The 22,760-nt window shown below is 35.4% G+C and overlaps 1 protein-coding gene across 1 annotated transcript; it reads right to left on the minus strand.

The window, feature by feature from the left end:
* Nucleotides 1-1,699: 1,699 nt before the first annotated feature.
* On the minus strand, nucleotides 1,700-5,620 carry LOC122304471 (WAT1-related protein At5g07050-like). Its single transcript, XM_043116744.1, has 7 exons — nucleotides 5,382-5,620; nucleotides 5,231-5,293; nucleotides 4,974-5,090; nucleotides 4,285-4,525; nucleotides 2,185-2,343; nucleotides 1,941-2,092; nucleotides 1,700-1,853 (listed from the first exon to the last, which is right to left on the minus strand). Exons 1-7 carry the CDS (start codon nucleotides 5,618-5,620, stop codon nucleotides 1,718-1,720), a joined length of 1,107 nt encoding a protein of 368 aa, XP_042972678.1. The 3' UTR covers nucleotides 1,700-1,717.
* Nucleotides 5,621-22,760: the final 17,140 nt, after the last annotated feature.

The following is a 22,760-nucleotide window of genomic DNA, read 5'->3' on the forward strand; positions in this document are numbered from 1 at the left end:
AATACAAAAATAAAGATCATAAAAGCAAATTTCGAAGTCTTAATCCAATAGTCTCCTCAAAGCCCAACGTACAGAATCAGTTCCTTTCAACCAATTAAACACCCCCCAGGATCGAGTCCGAATCAGCCACCACGACGTCCACTTTCATGGCAGTGAGTTGCTTATGTGGGTGGTCCTTTGCCACCAGCTTTGACTGCTGGGGTGTTCTCGAGTATAAATCTTATTTTTTATTTTTTATATGTTTAAATATCTTTAAAAAATAAAAATTACAATAACAAACTAAAAATCATTTCTTTAAAAGTAAAAAATAAAATTTTTAAAAAAATTTAAATACATGAATAGTCAAAATGAAAAATAAACTCATGAGGCGTAGTAGTATTTTTCTGCTTATATACAAACTACAGAGTGCAATGTCTCATTGACAATATTAATTGCGGATATCTCAGTTTAAAGTTTGAACAATGTTAGATATAGTTTTAATACGTATAAGTTTAATATATTTTTATTTGAAATATAGTGGGGCTTATAAATAAAAATTGAATTTTTTTAATAGGTTTTAAATTTATCTATTTTTTTTTCAAAAAAAGTACATAAAATTTATATATCTTAAGACGGTAGAAATCATTTTCTTTAAAATTTAGATTTGAGCTCATCTTTCAAAATTAGTGTACGTATATTTCAAATTAAATTGGCGTGAAGAAGGCTTGAGGTCAGAAAATCCAGCATAACGGAAGACAGAAAAAACAAAAGCTAGACCAGCTGTTTTATGCGTTATCATCTAGGAGAAACTGAAAGGTGATGGATGTAATTAAGTTGCCCAAAGCAGATGCAACAGCTGGTGAACTAAATTGAAAAGTGAGTAATTAATCAAGGAATTAAGCTAAATGCACTCAATGCACTTTTATCGATCCTATTCACTTATATACCCATCAAATATATAAACGAATTAGCGAGATCATGATAGAAATCATACATTGTGCAAAATCAATTTTGCGATTTCATGTAATCTAACAATTGTTTGACCAAATGTTCAATCAATCTTTAGACAATCTTAAGCTATGGGGCAAGGTTGTTCATACACGACAAGCTGCGAGGTCATGACTCATGGGTCAAAATAAACACTTGGTGTACATAAATTTTATGGACGTGTTTCACCGCAACTCACGCATAATCACATGTAATCAAATAGTAGAGTAGCTTGAGGGTTCTGGAGAACATCTCTGATGCTTAAGTCAGTGATTACGATGGAAAACTCTATTTTTACTACCAATGAATCATATGATATTTACATGCTTGGATTCTCTACATATATAGAGCCTGTGAGACTTTTGTTATTATGTGATAGTAAACTTATCCCCTATTCGAAACTCAAGTCCTAAGGTGAAAGGCTTATCTATACTCAAATGATAAGATAACTTTCCTTAACCGAATGACTTTCAGACAGTTATTCTTTCGATAGTTAGGATGGACTAAACTCTGAGAGTGGGCCAAGTTCTCAGGGGATCATGGGTTAGTAGCCTGACTGGTAACCTAGGCCCACTGGTTATCCCAATAAGCCTCGTAATGTATCATGCATGTATTAACTCTGCATCATTCACGTAACTTGATCCTTTTGCATGCGGGTAAGAAATTCAAGAATGAAAAGTTACACGTTCTTATTGAACAAATAGAACTTAAGTTTCTAATAGGAAACCACAATGCATTTAAATACTTAACTCTATTGTTTTACTTCCTTAATTTCAATAACTTCTTCAGTTATGGTTTGCTGGAATCGCTTCTGATTGGCTTTCTCCTTTTCTTTTCCCCATAGAGTGGTGTACAAACCAAGAACTATCAATGTAGCTCCAATAATACTGAAATGCAAGTAGAAAATACCACAATAAAATCCATTTGGTAGACCAAAAGCTAGCAAGTATATATTCATCTATCAATGTACATACCTTCCCATGTATAAAGCATCGCCTAAAATGAGCAGTCCCATAATGGCTACAACAATTGTGGCCAATGGTCTAAACGTTGTCATGAAAACTGGACCCTTTTTTCTTACTACCAACGTTTGAACATAAATAGTAATTCCAAATATCACAATCCCCTGCCAAATGAGAAAAAAAATGTTCGAAATTTAGATTTTCAAGAATCACTATATATAAAGATGAAGATATGGGGTGACATTTAGAAGTATACACTATAGATGGGAGCAAGAAAGGTGATGTTCCATGACAACCTCCATGAAGAAGCTTTATGATCCAGAATTGCCGCCACGATTGTGGAGAGTATAGCACCCGATGTGCAAGTTAATAATGTGAGAGTTATTGGTGCCGGATACATTTTGATTGTAATTGTCTACAATAATCATGTCATCATGTCAATTATCACTTTGTTCCCTTCTATATATACATAGGAGCTAACAATATAAATATTTAGACAAAGAGAGGCTTGACCTACTTCATTTGTGATTAAACTAAACAGTTAATGGAAAACAAAAACAAAGAATGCCAAGTATCAGGCCAATCCTTGGCATGTGGTGTCATGTAGCTTACTAAAACATTTAAAATAGAAACATAAAAAAGTAGAGATCAGAATCTAGGATTTTAGTCTTTATCTTTTCATATTTTCAGGTGCCATTTTATTCTGAAGATATAATTTTAAAATTTCTCAAATTCTTTTAATAAGTCACGTGACATTACATTGTAGTGTCACATCATGAAGACAAAGTGAGTGATATAAATTAGGGGCATAGTCGCATACTCTTGACCCAAATCCATAACACTAAATCAAAATTTTTGAATTCTGCTTTGACTTTATGATATAACTAAAATGGATCCAACTGAAGCTCATAAACCGATCAATGTTGGTCAATTTTGGATTAGAAATGCCAAAACAATCCAACTTTCAAGAAATTAAACTATTCATCCCCTGTAAGTACTTAGAATTAGGGGTGCTACTCTCACCCTTGAATGAGTGAGCCCTTGTCCTTCCCCCCATTCTTGTAGGGAATAATTTGGGCACCCAAACCCTAGCATTGTGGGCAGGTGCCCCCATCCAAATGCTAGAGGCAGATTGGCCCACACAGCCATCTGTCCAACCCTGCTCACCACCCACCGATGGTGAAAAAGTCTACAGATCCAAAACCAAAACTAGAAAAATAATTGAAAAAAAAAAAATTAAAACCAACCAAAAATGAAAACAACCCAACAGATCTATCATCTAACAGTTACAAATACCAATCAAAAATTAACTTAAAAAAATTACAACTTTATGTTTCCGCAAGACCACGACGTAGTTATGGGTCTGAGTAAAGAACCACGGCCACAAATGGCCATGGGTCTCTTTGCAAAATCCATGGCCATGCTATGGCCCATGGAGGAGGAGAAGAAAAGGATAGGAGATTGGAGAGAACGACAGAGGGAAAGAGAGAGAGGAGATTTTTGCAAAAAATTTAGGATTTTGTTTTCTTTATATAGCACTCAGCCAAACATCAAAATGACATTATTTTATTAAAGAAAATAGTTATATATGTGTGTGTGTGTGTGTGTGTGTGTGTGTGTGTGAATGGACAAAGCCTAATGCGGGCAAGCTAGGGCCTAGCTTGGGCCCCTTCCTTGCGTGTCTCCTTAGGTGCGGACGGAGGCCCGCACCTTGACATTTGATAGCCGAGGGCACCCCACTGCCCAAACGGGGCTAGTCGGGATGGGAGGGCGGACGGGTGCCGGGGCCCTACAACCCACCCTACTTATAATTTAACATCCATTTTGCTTCTATTAAAATGAAATGCACAATTCACTTTTTGCTTCTATTTTAAATTGGAAAATACTTTAACCACAAAATGATATACAAAAGTAAACCACAAACTAATGTGATTTATACTTCAAATTATAAAGTTACTTTTATTGTAAAATAGATCTAACGAATCCTATGAACCCATGTCAGTTTGTGGGTTTACTTTTGTATAATCTCTTTGTGTTTGTAATAGTTCTCTTTTAAATTATGATACGCTCGCATGATTCAATTAGAAAAATATGACATGTGCTTGTGTAATTGGTACAGACGAGGGAGAAGATATCTTTGTACAAAAAAGAAATATTTTTAGAACATCCACATTGGCTTAACCAAAAGAAATATTTTTAGAACATCCGTATTGGCTTAACCAAACGGTAGATCAATCTTCCTATTTGAAAACAATAACTATAAATTGAGGATTTCTAAAATACCTGTGGATCATGATTTGGAGTATTATAATCGATACTAATGGCTTATATTAAGCATTGGCTTAAGGGATTTCACCTGTAAGATGTAGAATGCTGACAATGAAATGAATGAAATCACAAGTATCAAGGAGCCCTTAATTAAATCCTTGTCTAAAAGTAATCTCGATCCGGTGGTAGGTTGATGCGAGCGCTGAGAATGAAAAGAAATCACAGCGGGACCCTTGTATAAGGTCATCAGTGTTGCTCCTCCAAAGGCAATGATGGTCCCCAATATCTTGGCTTGAGAACCACGCTTGGAAAGGTCTACTTTCTCCATCCTGAATATGCCAAGCAAGATTTATCAACTCAAGAAGCATAGAATGAGAATATAGGGAGGGAATCACTGTTCTGGGGTTGATTGATATTCATCATCCTTTTAATTAATAAACTATGTATACGGCATGAAAACTTCTTATTTCTGGCCAATAATTTCTTACAAAAAAGTTACTATTTCCTTGAAAAAAAGAAAAAACACACTTGGAGATAATGCGAATGCCACTATGGAGGTTCGGCCTCCTCCATCGTGGCCCCAAGCCACTCATAGGTTGCTAGTGAGGGAACCACTGCGAGGTGTGCAAGAAGATGGTTTTCTTCTATTCTTTTTTATTATATGTTATTTACTATTTTTATTTTTTCTTCTTCTTATTATTGTTATTTATTTGTTACATGTTTTATTATTTTTGTTGTTTGTTAATTTTTGGCATTTATTATTATTTTTCCTCGTACCTGCACACAACGACCAAGATAAAGGTGATTGATGGAATTAAGTTGACCAATGCGGATGCAAAAGCTGGTGAAGTGTATTCCAGTCCTGCGAAAAACAACGTCCTTCCAAGCACAGATCTATATTTGAAAGTAAGAGAAAAATCAAGGAATTAGCAGAAACTTTAAATTGTTATGCCTAGTTGATAAAACTAGAAAACAGGCTCCTGCAGATATGGAGCAGGGCAGAGCATGACCCATTCATCTTGCATACAACTTACCCCACGAGACCCAATAAGAAGACATTTCTTAAGATTGCTACGCTCAGTTTGCTATTAATGTTCCTGCAAGGGAGTGTACAAGAGAAGTTGACGGAAGAGATTGGAAGAAGGCGAAAATTAACAAGAGAAGACGTGAAAGAGAGATGGTAACCTTTCGAAGATAAATGCGAAAAAAACAGTAGCTAGAGTTCCAAAAATTTGTCCATAGGCAACAAGCACATAACGATTCATGCCTTTGTCCAGAGCGACCTTTGAGACCATGTTGTATCCTGCAAAGCAAACATTAGAGAATATGCAATATATATATTGTCTCAACTCTTCGCCCGCCTCTCTTTTACTGCTTGATCTTCTTCCATCTCTCACACTCCTCTCCTGATCCTGCTCTTCCATTTTGATCCTTTCCCACCAAAATATGATGACTGATCGATCAGCAAACTCAAAAGCTCTTGACAATGAATTTGTTTGCAATTGGGGCGGGAATTGTAGCAAGTCTCCAAACCACTTAAAACCAGTCCGCTGGTGCCTTCTGAAGATCAAGTGATTAGTGGAATACTTCATCCTTGTCTTTGCCAATTATGATTACTGGAATATTAAAGCATCAGTTCCACTGGCCGGAAAAATTAATTAAGCTCAAGTGCAGTACTTTTTGGTTAAAATAATTATAATATTATTATAAAAAATGATTTATTTGTCTCGAGTTATTTCTTGTTAAAATGACTATTTATTATAAAAATGAGTCTATTACAAATAATCAACTTTCTCGCAAATATGTTGTTGTAAATGCTCATTTTTATTATAGTATTGTATGTTTTCAAAATTATATTTCATGTCTGATTACTTAAGTGTTTTATTAGTATTGTAATAAATCATATATATGTGGATCATGATCTCTATAGATTTAGAGAACATCTTGAATAAGCTACCTGGCTAGTACCTAGGTGATAACATGATGATCACTATTAATGGGTGTTACAAAATTCTCATTATTTTTCAGATTAATTAAAAAAGAACAAACTTACACACACACATATATATTGCAATTCATATAGTGGAGAAAGAGCATATATACAAGGAAAAACTATTTTTTTAACCCCTTGCTTTAAAATTAGTAGAGAATTAGGAATATGAATAAGTCTAATATCTGTTTCAACTCATTGGAAGACAATTATAAGCTATATAAATATACACTACATATTGTGTTTGATGGAATCTCTTTTGTTTTCTAATTCCTTCGCCAAAGTACCCTTCAGCTTGTTGCCCTCAGCCCATTTGTTCTTAGCTAGTTTGACTATTGATCAATTCTTACTATTAAAACGGGGGGGAAAAAAAAAACAAAAACAAAAATGTGTGTCTTCAATCATCAATTTCTGTCCTAGTAGGACTCCAGACTAATTATTCATGAAATGTTAACGAAGGTTAAAAGCTTTCCTTTTCCTCACAAATCAAATTCATCCTTTTTTCTAGGCATAAAGCTACTATACCGCCTAGGCGGTATCGCTCAAGTGTACCACTCGGTAAATTTTTCTTTTTATTTAGTGATTAAGAAAGGGATTTTAAGTATATTGGTGTATTTTTTTTTTATTTTTTTAAAATATTTAAATATATTAAAAAATGTGAAAAGAAAATTAAAAAATAAAAATGATTTGGGCGGCATGCCCAACGGTAAGAGCTGGGCGTCTCAGTAGCCTGATCCTTTTTCTAAATTACTTTTGACTTGCAAATGTTCTTTATATCTCTACTTACATAATTTCTTTCTTTTTCTTTAAGTATTAGAAAATAAATAATTGAGCACGTAATTAAGATGAGATCGAGACCTAGGCATAACTTTCCTTTTCTGAATTTAGGAGTGCACTTAATTTGGGGAGAGGCACATATATAAGGGCTGTTTGGAATAAGAAACACTTTTAATCTATCTCATCAGTTCATTATTACAAATTTTTTTAAATTTTCACATAAAATATAATAAATAACTTAACTTTTTAAAATTTTAAAATAATAATAATATTAAAAAATAATATTCGAATAATATTTTATTCAATTTTCAATTTTCATCTAAAATTATGTCATCAGATTATTCAAACAACAGAACTCTATGTCAATTATATACCTATGTGAATCTTCTGGACCACATCAATTATATACCCCAATGATTCTCCTTAGTTGGAACTCCCGTGGGCTTGGGAACCAACGTGGAGTTCGAGCTCTCTCTGATTTAGTCAGGGAGGAAGGTCCCAAGGTCTTGTTTTTACAAGAGACCAGGTTACAAGTTAAGGCTATGGAGAAAATTAAATACAAGCTGGGGTATGACAATTGTCTGGCAGTTAGTAGTGAGGGGAGGAGTGGTGGTCTTGCCTTATTGTGGAGGAATGATGTAAGTTTGGACATTAAGCATTACTCTAAGAACCATATCCATGCTAGTATTCAGGGCTCTTCCACTGACTATGCTCCTTGGTATTTTACTGGGGTGTATGGCCAGCCTGAAGCTAGTAGGAGACATGAGACATGGAATTTACTTAGATCAATTCAAATTCCTCATGACCAAGGCTGGCTTTTGATGGGAGACTTCAATGAAGTGCTAAGTATTAATGAAAAGGTTGGTGGTACAGCAAGAACTGATAGACAGATACAGGAGTTTCGAGACTTGCTTGATGATTTTGGTTTATTGGATTTGGGATATATTGGTAATCCATTTACATGGTGCAACAAAAGGGAACCTCAACACAGCATCAGTGAAAGACTCGATCGAGGACTTGCTAATCTTACATGGAAGAATTTATATCCTATGGCAACTGTCAGTCATGGCAGTGTGGCATATTCTGATCATGTGCCAATCAAACTGCAGTTGCAAAATGATAGAGCTCAGAGGAGAGGACAAAAGTTTTTTCGCTTTGAGGCCATGTGGGTGGAGGATAAAGGCTGCAAACCACTCATTGAGAAGACTTGGGTTAATATTAATGGGGATAGAACTATGGTGGGAGTCCTCAAACAGATTCAGCAATGTGGTGAACATCTTGCAAAGTGGAATAAGGATAGCTTTGGTAATGTGCAGAAAAAGCTAAGACAGGCAAAGGAAGTTTTAAAAAGACTTGAGGCCTCTGATCCAAAGGGTCATCGAACAAATGATTTAAAGAGAGCTCGAAGGGATGTTCAGAATTGGTTGGAAAGGCAGGAGATTATGTGGAGACAAAGGTCAAGGGCTCTATGGCTGACTGAGGGTGATAAAAATACAAGTTTCTTCCATCATAAAGCCTCACAGAGAAAAGCAAAGAATATGATAAAAGGCATTAAGGATGAAATGGGTATTTGGAGAGTGGATGAAGAAAGGGATGAAGTTATACTAAACTATTTCAAGAAGCTTTTTACATCCTCAACACAAAGAGGCAGTATGCAGTTTTTAGAAGCTCTAAAGGGTCGAGTTACAACAGACATGAAACAACAACTGGAAATGGAGTTTGTGGCAGCTGAAGTTGAAGTAGCTTTGAAGGAAATGAATCCAACAAAAGCACCTGGTCCTGATGGTATGGCTCCATTATTTGACCAAAAATATTGGGCTATTGTGGGTGGAGATGTTACTTGAGTTGTTTTAGATGTGTTGAATACTGGCAGCTTTCCTTCATTGTTAAACCATACTTATGTGACACTGATTCCAAAAAAGAAAAAGGCTGAGTTGGTCTCTGATTTTAGGCCAATTAGCCTTTGCAATGTTATCTATAAGTTGGTGTCAAAGGTTCTTGCAAATAGGTTGAAGACCATTCTGCCTCAGTTGATTTCTGGCTCTCAATGTGCTTTTGTTCCTGGAAGATTAATCTCAAATAATGTGTTAATTGCCTATGAGTTAGTGCATTTTCTTCGAAGGAAAAGGAAAGGAAGGAAAGGTTACATGTCTCTAAAGCTGGACATGAGTAAGGCCTATGATCGAATAGAATGAGATTTCTTGGAAATAGTTATGGAAACTATGGGTTTTGGTGCTAAATAGACTAGTTTACTGATACTTTGTGTAAAATCAGTTTCATTCTCTATTTTGGTGAATGGGGAACCTAAAGGCCCAATCTATCCTTCAAGGGGGTTAAGGCAAGGGGATCCCATCTCCCCTTACCTCTTTATTCTCTGTACTAAAGGTCTTATTTCCCTACTTCAGCAAGCTGATGTCAAAGATGTAGTGGAAGGGATCTGTGTCTGCAGAGGTGCTCCAAAGATTAATCATCTTATGTTTGCAGATGACAGTGTGTTATGTTGCAGGGCTACAACACAAACAAATAGAAATATTCTTCATTTATTGGAGGTTTATGAAAAAGCTTCAGGACAAATGGTGAACAAAGACAAAACCTCTATGATTTTTAGCAAGAATGTATCATCTACTACTAAAGCTAAGATTATGCAGTTCTGGGGTGTTCAATAGCAGCAAAATTATGATAAGTATTTTAGATTGCCTCCAATGGTGGGTAGAGGAAAACATCAAGCTTTTTCTGGGCTGCAGAATAAGGTGTGGACTAAGTTACAAGGGTGGAAGGAAAAGCTTTTATCTCAAGGGGGTAAAGAAGTACTTATAAAGGCAGTAGCTCTCTCAACTCCAACTTATACCATGAGTTGCTTTAAATTGCCTGCCTCTTTGTGTTCTAAGTTGGAAAGTTTGATAGCTCGATTTTGGTGGGGGCAAAGAAAAGATGAAAATAAAATTAGCTGGGTTAGTTGAAGGAAGATGTGTAAGCCCAAGTTGCATGGAGGGATGGGTTTTAAAGATTTAAGAACCTTTAATTTGGCCCTTCTTGCAAAGCAGAGTTGGCGTATCCTTAAAGAAGAGAGTCTGCTGCTACATCAATTATATAAAGCTAGATACTTTCATTCAACAAGTTTTAAAGAGGCCAAACTAGGAGCAAACCCTTCTTTTGTGTGGAGGGGTATATGGGAAGCTAAGCATTATCTTCTGAAAGGTTGTAAGTGGAGGGTTGGAGATGGTAAGGCCATTAATATATGGTCTGACTTTTGGTTACCAAACCATAAACTGGTGCCTGTCTCGGATTCCATTACTCAGTCCCAATTAAATTGGAAAGTTTCTGACTTAATTGATGATAGAACTAGAAGTTGGGATGTGGAAAAGGTTAGAAGATGTTTACCTCCAAGGGAAGCTGAAGAAGTGTTGCATATGGTGTTAACCTCTATTAGTAGGCTTGATGAGTTGATATGGGAACATGAGAAGAGTGGTCAATTTAGTGTCAAAAGTGTTTATAGACTTTTCTTGGCTGATGTTGCCAATAATCAAGAAGGAGAGGTATCATTTCGAGAAGATCAAACAACAATGTGGAGAAAAATATGGAAAATACAGGTTCCTACTCGAGTGAAAATATTTGTATGGAGGGTGTGTAAAGAAGGTTTACCTACTTTGAAGAATCTGCTATTTAAAAAGGTGGTGATAGATGCTATGTGTCCATGGTGCAGACTGGAAGAAGAAGATACAAATCATGCTTTGCTTAACTGTGTGACCTTTAAAGATGCATTGTTGGATCAGCTTAGTTTCCTGCAGAATGCTTCAGACTTATTAGATTTTGTCTAGATAATACTTCAGTTGGCATTAAGCAAAAAGGTAAGGGAGATGGAACAAATGGCTCTATGCACATGGGGATTATGGCACAGAAGGAATAAGCTACTTTTCGAGCAGCAAAGACTGTCTCCTCAGCAAGTTATGGATCAAGCTTTTTCTCTTCAACAAGAACAGAAATCAGCCATAGCAGAGCAGAGAAAGGGATTAAAGCCTGTGTGCACTTGGATTCCTCCATAGGTAGGGGCCTTGAAACTTAATACTGATGGTGTTAACTTTCAGGACTAGTGCAGCTCGGGGGTAGGAATAGTTTTAAGAGATGAGAATGGTCAGGTGATCTTCACAGCAAGTAAACCAGAACATGAAGTAACAAATCCAATGGAGATTGAATTTTTGGTTGTGTTAAGAGGACTTCAGATTTGCTTGCCTTTGGGAATTGCTGAGCTCGAGGTGGAACTAGATTCCCTTTTGGTGGTACAAGGACTTGCTACAGATCAGGATTCTATGTCTATATGGGGGAATTTGGTCTTTGAGATTAGGAGGCTATTGCAAAGATTTCCTAAAGTTTCTATTAAGCATAGGGGTCGGATGGCCAATGCTGTGGCTCATTGTTTAGCTAGACATTCATGGCATATAGATGACCTTGTGATTTGGTGGCATTCTTTTCCAGAGTTTGCGTCTCAAGTCATTAGGCATGATACTTTGATGTAATTGATGAATAAAACTATGTTTCTTTGGTGATAAAAAAAAAAAAAAAATTACATTCTGCATGAGGAGAGGTGCATATATATATATATAATATATAGTATATTTGTTTATATATCTCCAAATTTTACGATGGAATTTGGTCATCAACTTTAAGAAGGTCGTGATCTAAAAATCTTAATTTGTTCATTATTGAAATGAATTAATGACGTAACGATATTTACCAATCTATAGGCTCAACATCTGTTTTTTTCATTAACCAATACAAAAATAAAAATAATAAAAGTAAATTTGAAAGAGTCTAATCAAATAGTCTCTTCAGAGCCCAACGTACACAAATCAGTCCCTTTCAACTAATTAAACACCCCCCAGGAGTCCGACTCAATCGCCACCTTTGTGACAGTGAGTTGCATACAGATCAAATAATTGATAGAAGTACTAGCGAATATCCAATTGGTTTGAAGTTTAAGTAATGTGGGATATAATGTTGGGAGCAAAAATTTAGTTGTAAATATAATTATATATTAATCTGTATATTAATTTAATGTGATTAGTTAAAAAGTAAATTTTATTGAAACTAGTGTTAATTTAAATTTTAAGTATAAAAGAATCAGTATTGGTACGCAGATTAGTGCGCGACTTTGTTTGTATATAACAAAACTCATGTTGGATATATGGTTAGACCCATTATTAGGAAGTAATTTTTTTTACCAAATTTATTATTATTATTATTTTAAAAAAATATGATTATACAAAACTTGTATTTATATGACATAAATAATTTTCTTTAATGTTTTAGGTTCGGGCTCTTTTCAAAATTACTGTACATTTTTCTATATGAATGGAGACTACCCGTGCACACCCTATGCATCTCTATACTTAAGCGGAAAATGTTTCATCGACCTTGCAGCATTTTGTCTTTGTCAAGATCACAAATCTCTTTTCCTACTTTCAGATCTCATCTTGTAGCTAAAGATGTTTTGAGAAATTCTATCTCACAGGTTGAGATAGAGAGAATGTTATCATTCATATATATATATATATTGATGTTAAGGGATGAGTATAACCCATTCAAAGGAGCTAAATAAGCATAAATAATGCTACAATGAAGGAGAAACACTAGCATAATATAGAACTATAAAGCTGGACTTTCCAAGAACAAAATGATCAACTAATATCTTGTTGTGGAATATCTTGAGCATTAGTGGAGCCACGAATCTGTTGCCTGAGATCTTGTAGGCTTGATTCTTGGTCATTAGGATCAGGATTCCTTACACTTTCCCTCAAATATGGCTGTGGAAGGTAACAAAGGCCAAGTTTGTGTCTCAGCAATTTGAAAGGACCTTTGAGTAGTGGCTTGGTAAATAAGTCAGCAAGTTGATCAAGAGAAGTAACATATTGAGTCTCCAAGGAGTTGAGGGCAACTCTTTCTCGACATAATGATAATCAAATTCTATATGCCTAGTTTGAGCATGTAAAATAGGATTTACAGTCATGTATAATGCACTCATATTATCACAATGCAAAGAGGGTGATTTGGTTAATGGGATTCCAAGGTCTTGGAGAAGAATGGAGAGCCAAGTTAACTCAGTTGCAGTGGAAGCCATAGCCTTGTATTCAGCCTTTGCACTAGATCGAGCCACTATGGGTTACTTCTTGGCGCTCTAGGAGATACAATTACTTCCAAGAAAGGTACAAAAACATGAGGTAGATCTACGTGTAGTAGGGCACCCAGCCCAATCAGCAATGAAGTAGCCATAGAGATCAAGAGTGCTATTGGATAAGATACATAGACCAAGTGTGGCGTTGCCTTGCAAGTATCTCAAAATCCTTTTAACAAGCTGAAAATGAGCCACTGATGGTGCTTGCAAGAATTGGCAGACATAGTTTACACTAAAAGAGATGTCTGGTCTTGTAAAGATCATGTACTATAAGTGATAGGATCAAAGAACATGGTATCAAAAGCAGAAAGCTTTTTACCTTTTGAGGGCATAGGAGTGGACAGATGTTTGCATTCATGCATATGGGCTTGAGTAAGAAGTTCCACAATATATCTATGCTGAGATAGAAACATATTTGAGCCAAATAAATGTACCTCAATTCCCAGAAAATGATGAAGGAAACCAAGGTCTTTAATGAGGAATTGTAGAGGTGTAACCGGTCCGGTTTGGTTCAGTTTTGGACAAAATTTAGGACTGAACTAGAATACACCGGTTTTATATGTTTCAAAACCGATTACGCACTGATTACCCTCCTAAATCGGTACTTCAGTTTTACTAGTTTTTGGTCCGATTCGGTCCAGTTTTATTGATTTTAATGTACTATATTATATAATATATAATATATATAATATAGTATATTATAGTATATAATACTATAGTGATAATATATTGTAGTATATTATAATATATATTATAATTATATTATAGACTATGATGATATATTATAACATAGAATATAATGATATATTATAGTATATTATAATATATAGTGATATAATATTAGTATAACTATTAATATGCACTATATAATATTAGTATAACTATTAATACAATAAACAAAATGATATAAGATTTTAAAATTTAATATTATATTAATTAGTAATATATCATATAATATAAAAATATGTTATATATAGTTATATATTATATATAAATACTATATACAATATAAAAATTTAAAATATATATAAACTGGTCCGGTCCAGTCCGGTCCGATCTGGTTTTAGAAAAAGAAAAATCAGAACTGGACCGATTTTGACCGGTTTTATTTCTTAAAACCGGTACCCGACCGAACCAAACTCAGGATCTGACCGATCCCATCAGTTTGGTCAGGTCTGGTCCGGTTTATCGATTTTTTTTACACCCCTAGGGAATTGAGTACTAAGTTGAGAGATCAACTAGTGTATTTGATGAAGATTGTCACCAGTTACCACCATATCATCTATATAAAGTAGAAGAATAAAAGTTCCATGTGAAGAATGACAAATGAATAGGTTGGGATTTGCAGAGCTGGAGTAAAACTGTGACGCCCCCAAATTCCGTTTGGGATTGGACGGACATTTGAAGCGTCGAGACATGCAACACAAGGTTACCTGCCCCCTTTCATGACATATAAGATGCAATGTTCCTAACATGCATCTAACATTATGTAATATTCGCAGCGGATAAATTTTTTTTGTTTAGCAATACTATGCACCAAATTGAAAATATCCCAAATGCTTAAAACATACTTCATATATAAAGACCCATTGAATAACTAAGATCATGAGACTAGTCCAAAATATTTATGATCTAAAAAGTACTGGAGATACAACTCCATCGTACAAGTAGTAATTTACGTTAACTACTATATTATCATTGATGTTGCACCGTCGCTTAGTCAACTGTGTCTAGTTGGTCAGCTCCTGATTCTCCTTCAGGTCCTGTAACAAGATCTACCAATCGGGGGGAATGGTAGTTGGGACTACCAAAGTGAGATTTGATTACAAATCTCAGTAAGTTAACAAAAAACTTCCACACAGGCTAATGATGCATGGATGACAGTAAAAGCATGAATGCATAATCAAATTCATAAGTAATTAAAGTATAACTTGATGTACAACATAGCATAATTGATATAACTTAAATTGAAACGTAAATTGAACTTGGCTTGACATGAACTTGATCTGAAACTTGACTTATCATGAACTTGTTCTGAAACTTGACTTAACATGAAAAATACATACTCCACAGTTGTTGTGGCCCCATGTATTCTACGTGTAAATACATACTCCAAAGTTGTTGTGGCCCCATGTATTTTACACATCACAATGCAGTTAAATACATACTCCACAGTTGTTGTGGCCCCATGTATTCTACACGTCACAATGCAGTTAAATACATACTCCATAGTTGTTGTGGCCCTATGTATTCTACGGAAACTTATTCTTTAACTGCTTAAATACATACTCCACAGTTGTTGTGGCCCCATGTATTCTACGTGTCACAATTGATGTGTCTCACGTAGTGTATGCGTCACAATTGCTGTGACCCCATACATAAGTAATCAAGATGAAACGTGACTGGAATATGAAAGGATTGAAGCCCTGATGTAACATAACGTGACTTGAACATAACTTGAAATACATGACCAACTTGAGATAGAAACATTTCGTAACATGGCATAACATATAATAGACAACATATTTAACATGACATACTTGCAACAGTGAGTATTACATGACTTGACATACATGTAATAGATGGCATACTTAGTATGATGTACTTGTAATGTACAGTAATACATGATAGAATATATTATGTAACAGATAAAAATTGATGACAGAATAAATTCTGTATAATAGACAATTACGTAATAACTTGGCATGACATGACATATATGATAAAACACATACATACACTGTAGTTTCTTTACTTAGCACACATAGACAGTAGACTGCTAGTAAGTTAAAAGCTAACTTACCTCGATCTCCGCGTTTCTTATAAAACCTCAAGCGTGATCATGAGAAATTGTAATTAGCGATTCTAAAAGTTAGCACTAAATTAATAATAATTTGAAATATGGAAAATACTAACTTAAAGAGTAAAATTTTCATTTTACTCTCTACATGTAGGAAAATGACCGTTTTACCCATAACTTAAGGATTTTGCATACTAACTCCAAAAGTCACCAAAATTTACATGCCTCATGTAAATTTTATCCTCAACTCAAATATCAATTTAGAAAAATTTAAAACTAATCACAACTATTAAAACTCTATAGGGCCAAAATTCCTATATGCTATTTCCATTGATTTTTGTTTCTAACTTGTTTTGATTAACCTTTTGATCTATGACCTATAAAGATGTGATATTCAAACCAAACCATTACATGGTTTAAAAGATGTCTTAAAACATATATAAGCTTCTAATTCAAGATCACATGTTTAAACATTAACTAAAACATAAATTGAGCCAAGAACATCCACACTTTGGCTTATCTGAATATCTCTTTGCATAAAATTTCATATCTTTGAAACTAATATCAAATATCTTCAAAATAATAATATAACATGTATATAAGATTCTTAGGTTCCTCCAATAAAATTATCAAAGTCATTGGAATAGGTTTAGACCACCAAAGAGTTAAACTTTCTCAAAACAAAAACTGTTTTTCCTCTTCCAGTTCCTAAGTTTCTAAATCTAAGAAAATCTTTCATCAAAACCTTTAATCATGCAACAATCCTCAACCAATAATCATATACACATGTTAGCAATACTCCATAAAAATTTCAAACCAATATTTATCCATTAGCTTGGTCAAAAACTCCAAACTATAACATATTCTCCAGTTTATCTCCCAGAATGACCTTTTTATAGTTTATACAATATTTTACTGACCAAATGATCTTCAAATGAGACAAATAAGATATCTACGTAAACTAGACTAAAAAAGGAACAACTTATATGAAGGAGACTTTATGATAAAACACATACAAAAGTTTCGAAATGGGTGTGCAAAAGAACTCCTAAAAGCTGTCCGAGAGGGTGTTTGGTATTCTTTTAATGGAAAGTGTAAATGAAGATAATTTCATGGGGGGGTGGCTGGAGATACTTATGGATGAGATATGAAAGAGATGAGACTGAAGTGAGAGTTGAGTGTAGGTCTCTCTTACCCGAAGTGAGAGTTAAGTGTAGGTCTCTCCTACCCGGAGTGAGATAAGTGTAGGACTCTCTTATCCAATAATATCTACAAAAATTAACTCAAGATATTTTTACCCAATAATATCCACGAAATTAGCTTAAAATATTTTTATCTAATAATATCTACAAAATTAATTTAAGATATTTTTATCCAATAATATCCACAAAAATTAGCTCAAGATATTTTTATCCAATAATATCTACAGTTTTGAACAGACGTTTCGTCCGAAAATATGAAAAAGAGTTATTGCGCCATAAGACCTTAAATAACCCACCGAGTCTAATGGCACAAACCATAATACATTTAGACACTTCTAACTATCTCCAATAATCAAAACACACTTCTAATACCATAATGAGTAATAACACTAACTATGTAGTTAGACTAAAACCTATATGATTAATGGATTCGTGAAAATTTATAAAGTCTTCACTAAGCCTATAAAAACCTATATGAAAGTTTATAAATTTATAAAAACCCAAGCTGTTAGCCTGTAAGAGAAAATCACTAAGCCTATCAAAGCAGACTCAAGGAGCCTGTTTTAGGCCATACAAGACACGATTTGATTTACACACATGTAAAGGGTGACCTGAGTCCACATAACGTATATAAATTGGGGTGTTGAGAAAGCCATGTAGGAAGGCATTCTTAACACCCAATTGGTGAAGTTCTCAATGCTTAACAGTGGCAAGTGTGAGAACTTCTCGGATACTAGCAGGTCAGACCAGGTGAGAAAGTTTCAAAAACATCCGCACCATCAATTTGACTAAATCCCTTGGCAACTAACTGAGCTTTAAGTCTCTTTAAAGTTCCATCTGCTTTGAGTTTAGCTTTATATATCCACTTACATCCAATTACATTCATATAAGAAGTTCTAGGGACTAATTTCCAAGTTTCGTTGATAGCAAGTGCTTTAATTCCTTAGCTAGTGCAGCAGACCAACCATGATGGTTCTTGGTAGACTTGATTGATCTTGGTTCAGCAGGAATATTCAACATTGTGTGTAAATTGGCATAGAGAGGATTTGGTTTGTAGATACCATTCCGAGATCTGGTTTGCATAGGATGTTGAGTGGATGGTGTAGGCAAGGAAGAATTTTGCAAATGAGCTGTTTGAGTGATTTGATCAGGAACTATGGGAGATGATGGAGAGACATGCTCTTCTGGGATTGAGAGTGAGATAGGAGGAGCAAAAGCTGAAGCTGATGGTTGCAAAGCAGTGCCTATAGGTTTTGAAACAATGGAGGAGGAAGTATCCTTGTTCCACTCAGTAAAGTTGGAAAGTTCCCCTTCAACAGGAGGAGAGTCATACATCATGGTTGGTTGGGAATATAGCAAGATAGATTCATCAAATACAACATGCCTGGATGTGTAGATGTGGTTAGTGGGTGGATAAAGGAACTTGTAGCCTTTATGTTTGGTGTTGTAGCCAAAACATTTGGAACCAAGTGTACGAAGCATATTATAATCTGAATGTCTGTTATAAAGTCTAAAGAATGGTGAATCAATGTTAAGCATAGGAGATGGCAACTTGTTAAGCAAAAAGACAGCAGTGGAAAAATAGTCTAGCAAAAAACGAGATGGAGGTTTGGCATGGAACATCATAGTTAAATCCAAGTTTGTTATATTTTGATGTTTCCTTTAAGCTTTTCCATTTTTTTCTGGGGTCTTAGGACAAGAAGATTGATGAAGAATTCCACGTGTTTGTAAATAGGCAGTGAGATCCTTAACATTGAATCCACCCCCTTCATCGCTTTGGAAGATACGAATTTTGGCATCAAATTGACAAGTGACAAACATATGGAACTAGATAAATGCAGTGCGGAGTCCAGATTTATGTTGAAGTGGAATTAACCATGTAAAATTGGTAAATTCATCAATAAAGTTGGCATAGAACAGAAACTTGTCCCACGAAAGTGTAGGAGTTGGTCCCTATAAATCACAATGGATATTATAGAAAGGAACATTAACATGAGTGCTATCTTGCGAAAGAAGTGGTAATTTGCAAGCTTTTCCTAGTTGACAACTTGTACAAATTGTAGAGGCAGTATGCTTAGAATAAAGTGCAATAAAATGCTAATTATAGAGATAGTCTAAAACTCTAGGGTTGGGATGTCCCAGCCTTATGTGCCAGCTTTGTTTATTTGTAGATCGAAACCTAAAAGAGAAATAGGTGGTCTTGTCTTTTTCATAGGGAGAGGCAGCATTAAAAATGTATAGGCCCTTCTGTTTCCTTCCTGTTGCCACTATCTTCTTTGTTATCCTGTCCTTTATCACAAAACCATACGTATCAAACTTAAATTCTAGTGGATAATCATATGTTAACTTACTAACAGATAGTAAGTCTTTCTTAATATTAGGCATTACCAGAACATCATTTAACTAAATGGGAGCATGAGATGGACCAACCATGGTCAGAACAATATGTGTAATAGGCAGGACCTTGCCATTTCCAACCATTACACCATCAGAACTAGAATATGGAGTTAATGAGTGAAGAGTACCTTGATTTCCAGTCATGTGATCTATTGCACTAGTGTCAGGATGCCATGAAGGTTCAGGACTTTCCTCCATTTTTAAGGCTACAAAACTCTAAGGAAGATTGTTAGAGGTAAATGAATGATTAAAAGGATTATAACACTTAAGGGTAGTGTGGTTTCTTTTATTGCAGATTTGACAGATAACTTCTTCTTTTGGTTGGACCATGAGGTTGATGATTGGAAGGTTGTCCATGGTAATGAGAAGATGGTTTGAATCCATTGGTTTGGCCTTGGATAAAACCATGCCCTTTGGAAGTAAAAGAGCCAGAATTGCTTTGTTGTTTCTTGTTCTATTACAACTTCTGTCCATAGAAGACCATGGAAGAGGTAGGAGTATCAAGTTTATAATGATCAACATAACTCTCTTGTAATATGACCACTTTAGAGTAGGTAGGAATGGGAGGTTGAAGCATCGTGGCTGTGAAGACCTCAAAATCCTCGCCAAGACCATTGAGCAGCCACCATGATTTTTTGTGTTCAGAAAAAGGCTTGCCAATACCAATAAGCTCATCACAAATTGTCTTGAATTTTCATAGGTAATCACTCAAGGTATCAAATCCTTTGTAAGTCTTTGCTTAAGAGCAAGACTACGGTCAGAAGAAATTCTAGCAAAGACGTGCACAAGAGCATTCCAAACTTTTGTGGCTGTGTTTAAGCCAACAACAATGCCAAGAACTTCGTTAGACAAGGTGGCATGAAGCCAACCTTTAACCAACCTATCAGATTGGTGCCACTTTAGATAAAGAGGATTTGGTTGAGTTGTAGATGACTCTTTCGGTAAAAATTGTGGTAGGGGTTGAGTCTCACTAATAATGAATCCTTGAAGATCATAGCTCTCAAGGATGTTTAACACCTGGATTTTCCAGAGCAGAAAGTTGAAAGAGTTAAGTTTGAGGGACACATAGTTTGCTACATTTTGTGAAACATGATATGGGTAAGGATCCGAGGACAAAGAACACATAGAAGAAGCTGGAGAATTCATGAAAGAAAAAACAACCCCTCTCTACCAACCCGTTGAAGCTCTTGATACTATAAAGATGTTTTGAGAAATTCTATCTCATAGGTTGAGATAAAGAGTATTATCATTCATATTTATAGTGATGTTACAGGATGAGTATAACCCATTCAAGGGAGCTAAATAAACGTAAATAATGCTAAAATGAAGGAGAAACACTAGCCTATACACATAACTATACATTTGGACTTTCCAAGAATAAAAGGATCAACTAATACCTTGCTGTGGAATATCCTGAGCATTAGTGGAGCCATGGATCTTTTGCTTGAGATTTTGCAGGCTTGATTCTTGGTCATTAGAATCAGGATTCCTTGCAACAACCACTCCATTGGAGAAGAAGACTAATCCAAGCCATTTCACCACCTATTGTTCTTTGGACACTGTAAAAGATCAAAATGAAGACATCCCATCCCCATAGAATCAAGTACAAACTTCGCTTCCCTATTATTCTCTAGACATTGTGAACATGATGGGTTCTTTTCCCCCCTGTGCAGGATACGCAACATTTCCAACAATCATGGATTTCAACCTGATTCATGAGATTCTGCCTCATAGGTGAGTGACTTATTTTTCCGTAACATTCGTGTGAATAAGCTATTTGACTCTTTTTCATTCTTTTGGTTGTGGTTTAGGTTTCCATTTCTCTTGATGGATTGAGTGATTGCATACAATTAAGGAGTTTCAGCTGTTGCTATAAAAATAGTAACAACAAATGGCAACTTCTTTCTTGGCCATTTTCCCGAGAGGCCAATAATGCTTGGGGTTCTCATGGTCAAGGTAACTACTTTCTTCCATTGTCATTCTTCCATTTTGATCCAATTATTTTTTCCAAGTAGATTAATGATCCGTGGGTAGTTATCCGTTCCTTGGTGAATTTCCTAATGTGGATTTCACTAGGAATCGGCCACACAAAAGCCATTCCACCTTTAAGGCCATGTGGTGGGCTGTAAGCACATGATTAGGAAGAAATAAACCATTATGGTAAGCAAAATGTTTAATTCATAAGAAAAAAAAGTGTAGTTCCTCTATGGAAGTTGGGCCTAATAAATTTTGCATTGCAATTGTTTTTAACACTTATTATGAAAATACTTCCAAAATTACACATGCAATGACCTGTAATAGGAGGCCTATTAATAATATCAAATTCAAGGGGATAAAATATTTCAAGCCCAAAGTGAATTTTCAAGCCTAGCCCAAGGTTGGGGGTTTCATCAAGAGGAAAGAAAGAAAGAAGGAAGGAGGGGACAAAAGGCTAAACAATAATAGTGTATCAGGAAGAAAAGAGGGGATGTGACATAAATGAATAATTGATAGAGGATAAAAGGAGTGGACAAGACGACTTCAAGGGGGACTTCTTCCATACTTCAACTTATTCAACCTTATGATGAGAGCTCTTGAGAGAAGATTTTCATTATAAAATATATCTCTCATGTCCATTGTACAACAAGATGAGAGACTATGAGAGGTTGTAAAGCAATCATATTATAGTGGATTGTCTTCCAACCCAAATGACCCATGGATGTAGGCATTATACCAAACCACGTAAATTTATGTGTCTCTATTTCTTTTATTTTGTCTAAATTTATTTCTTGTTCATTGCCATGGATGTACATACAGACACCATATAACCGCATCAAACTTTCGTCGGAGCCTCCAAACCATGCCAATCGAGGCTCGTATCTTCGTAGCGAGCTGGGAATGCCCATTTCTCCACTTGCAACATGTTGTGTGGTTTTTTAGACATTAACAGTTGGCACAATCTATGGGATTTGATTTACTTTTGACACCAGAAGTGGGAGAATGACGATTTTCTAGTGTGCTAAATAATTTCCAAATGAGCAGATGGAATTTTTCCAGATAAGTATTCTTGGCCTTTTTACTTTTATTTTTATGGATAATACTGTCACAAAAATTGGGAGAATAAACATTCCCTCACCCATGTAGTTTACTCTGCACTTAAATGCACAATGCAGACATGCATGCAAGTCTCATGTCCTAAGCACTGTGCACTTGCATGTCCCAACTATGCATGGCACTCACAGTTCCATGC

Source organism: Carya illinoinensis, chromosome 3 (assembly GCF_018687715.1).
Source record: "Carya illinoinensis cultivar Pawnee chromosome 3, C.illinoinensisPawnee_v1, whole genome shotgun sequence".
Taxonomy (NCBI): domain Eukaryota; kingdom Viridiplantae; phylum Streptophyta; class Magnoliopsida; order Fagales; family Juglandaceae; genus Carya; species Carya illinoinensis.

What these genes read in the sequence shown, in the direction of transcription:
- LOC122304471 (XM_043116744.1), bottom strand. Translation starts at nt 5,620, where the DNA reads ATGGAAGAGCAGGATCAGGAGAGGAGTGTGAGAGATGGAAGAAGATCA. An exon ending in TTCTTATTGGGTCTCGTGGG is followed by an intron (nt 5,091 to 5,230) that starts GTAAGTTGTATG and finishes TTTCAAATATAG; the next exon opens with ATCTGTGCTTGGAAGGACGT. An exon ending in ATCTTGGTCGTTGTGTGCAG is followed by an intron (nt 4,526 to 4,973) that starts GTACGAGGAAAA and finishes TGGCATATTCAG; the next exon opens with GATGGAGAAAGTAGACCTTT.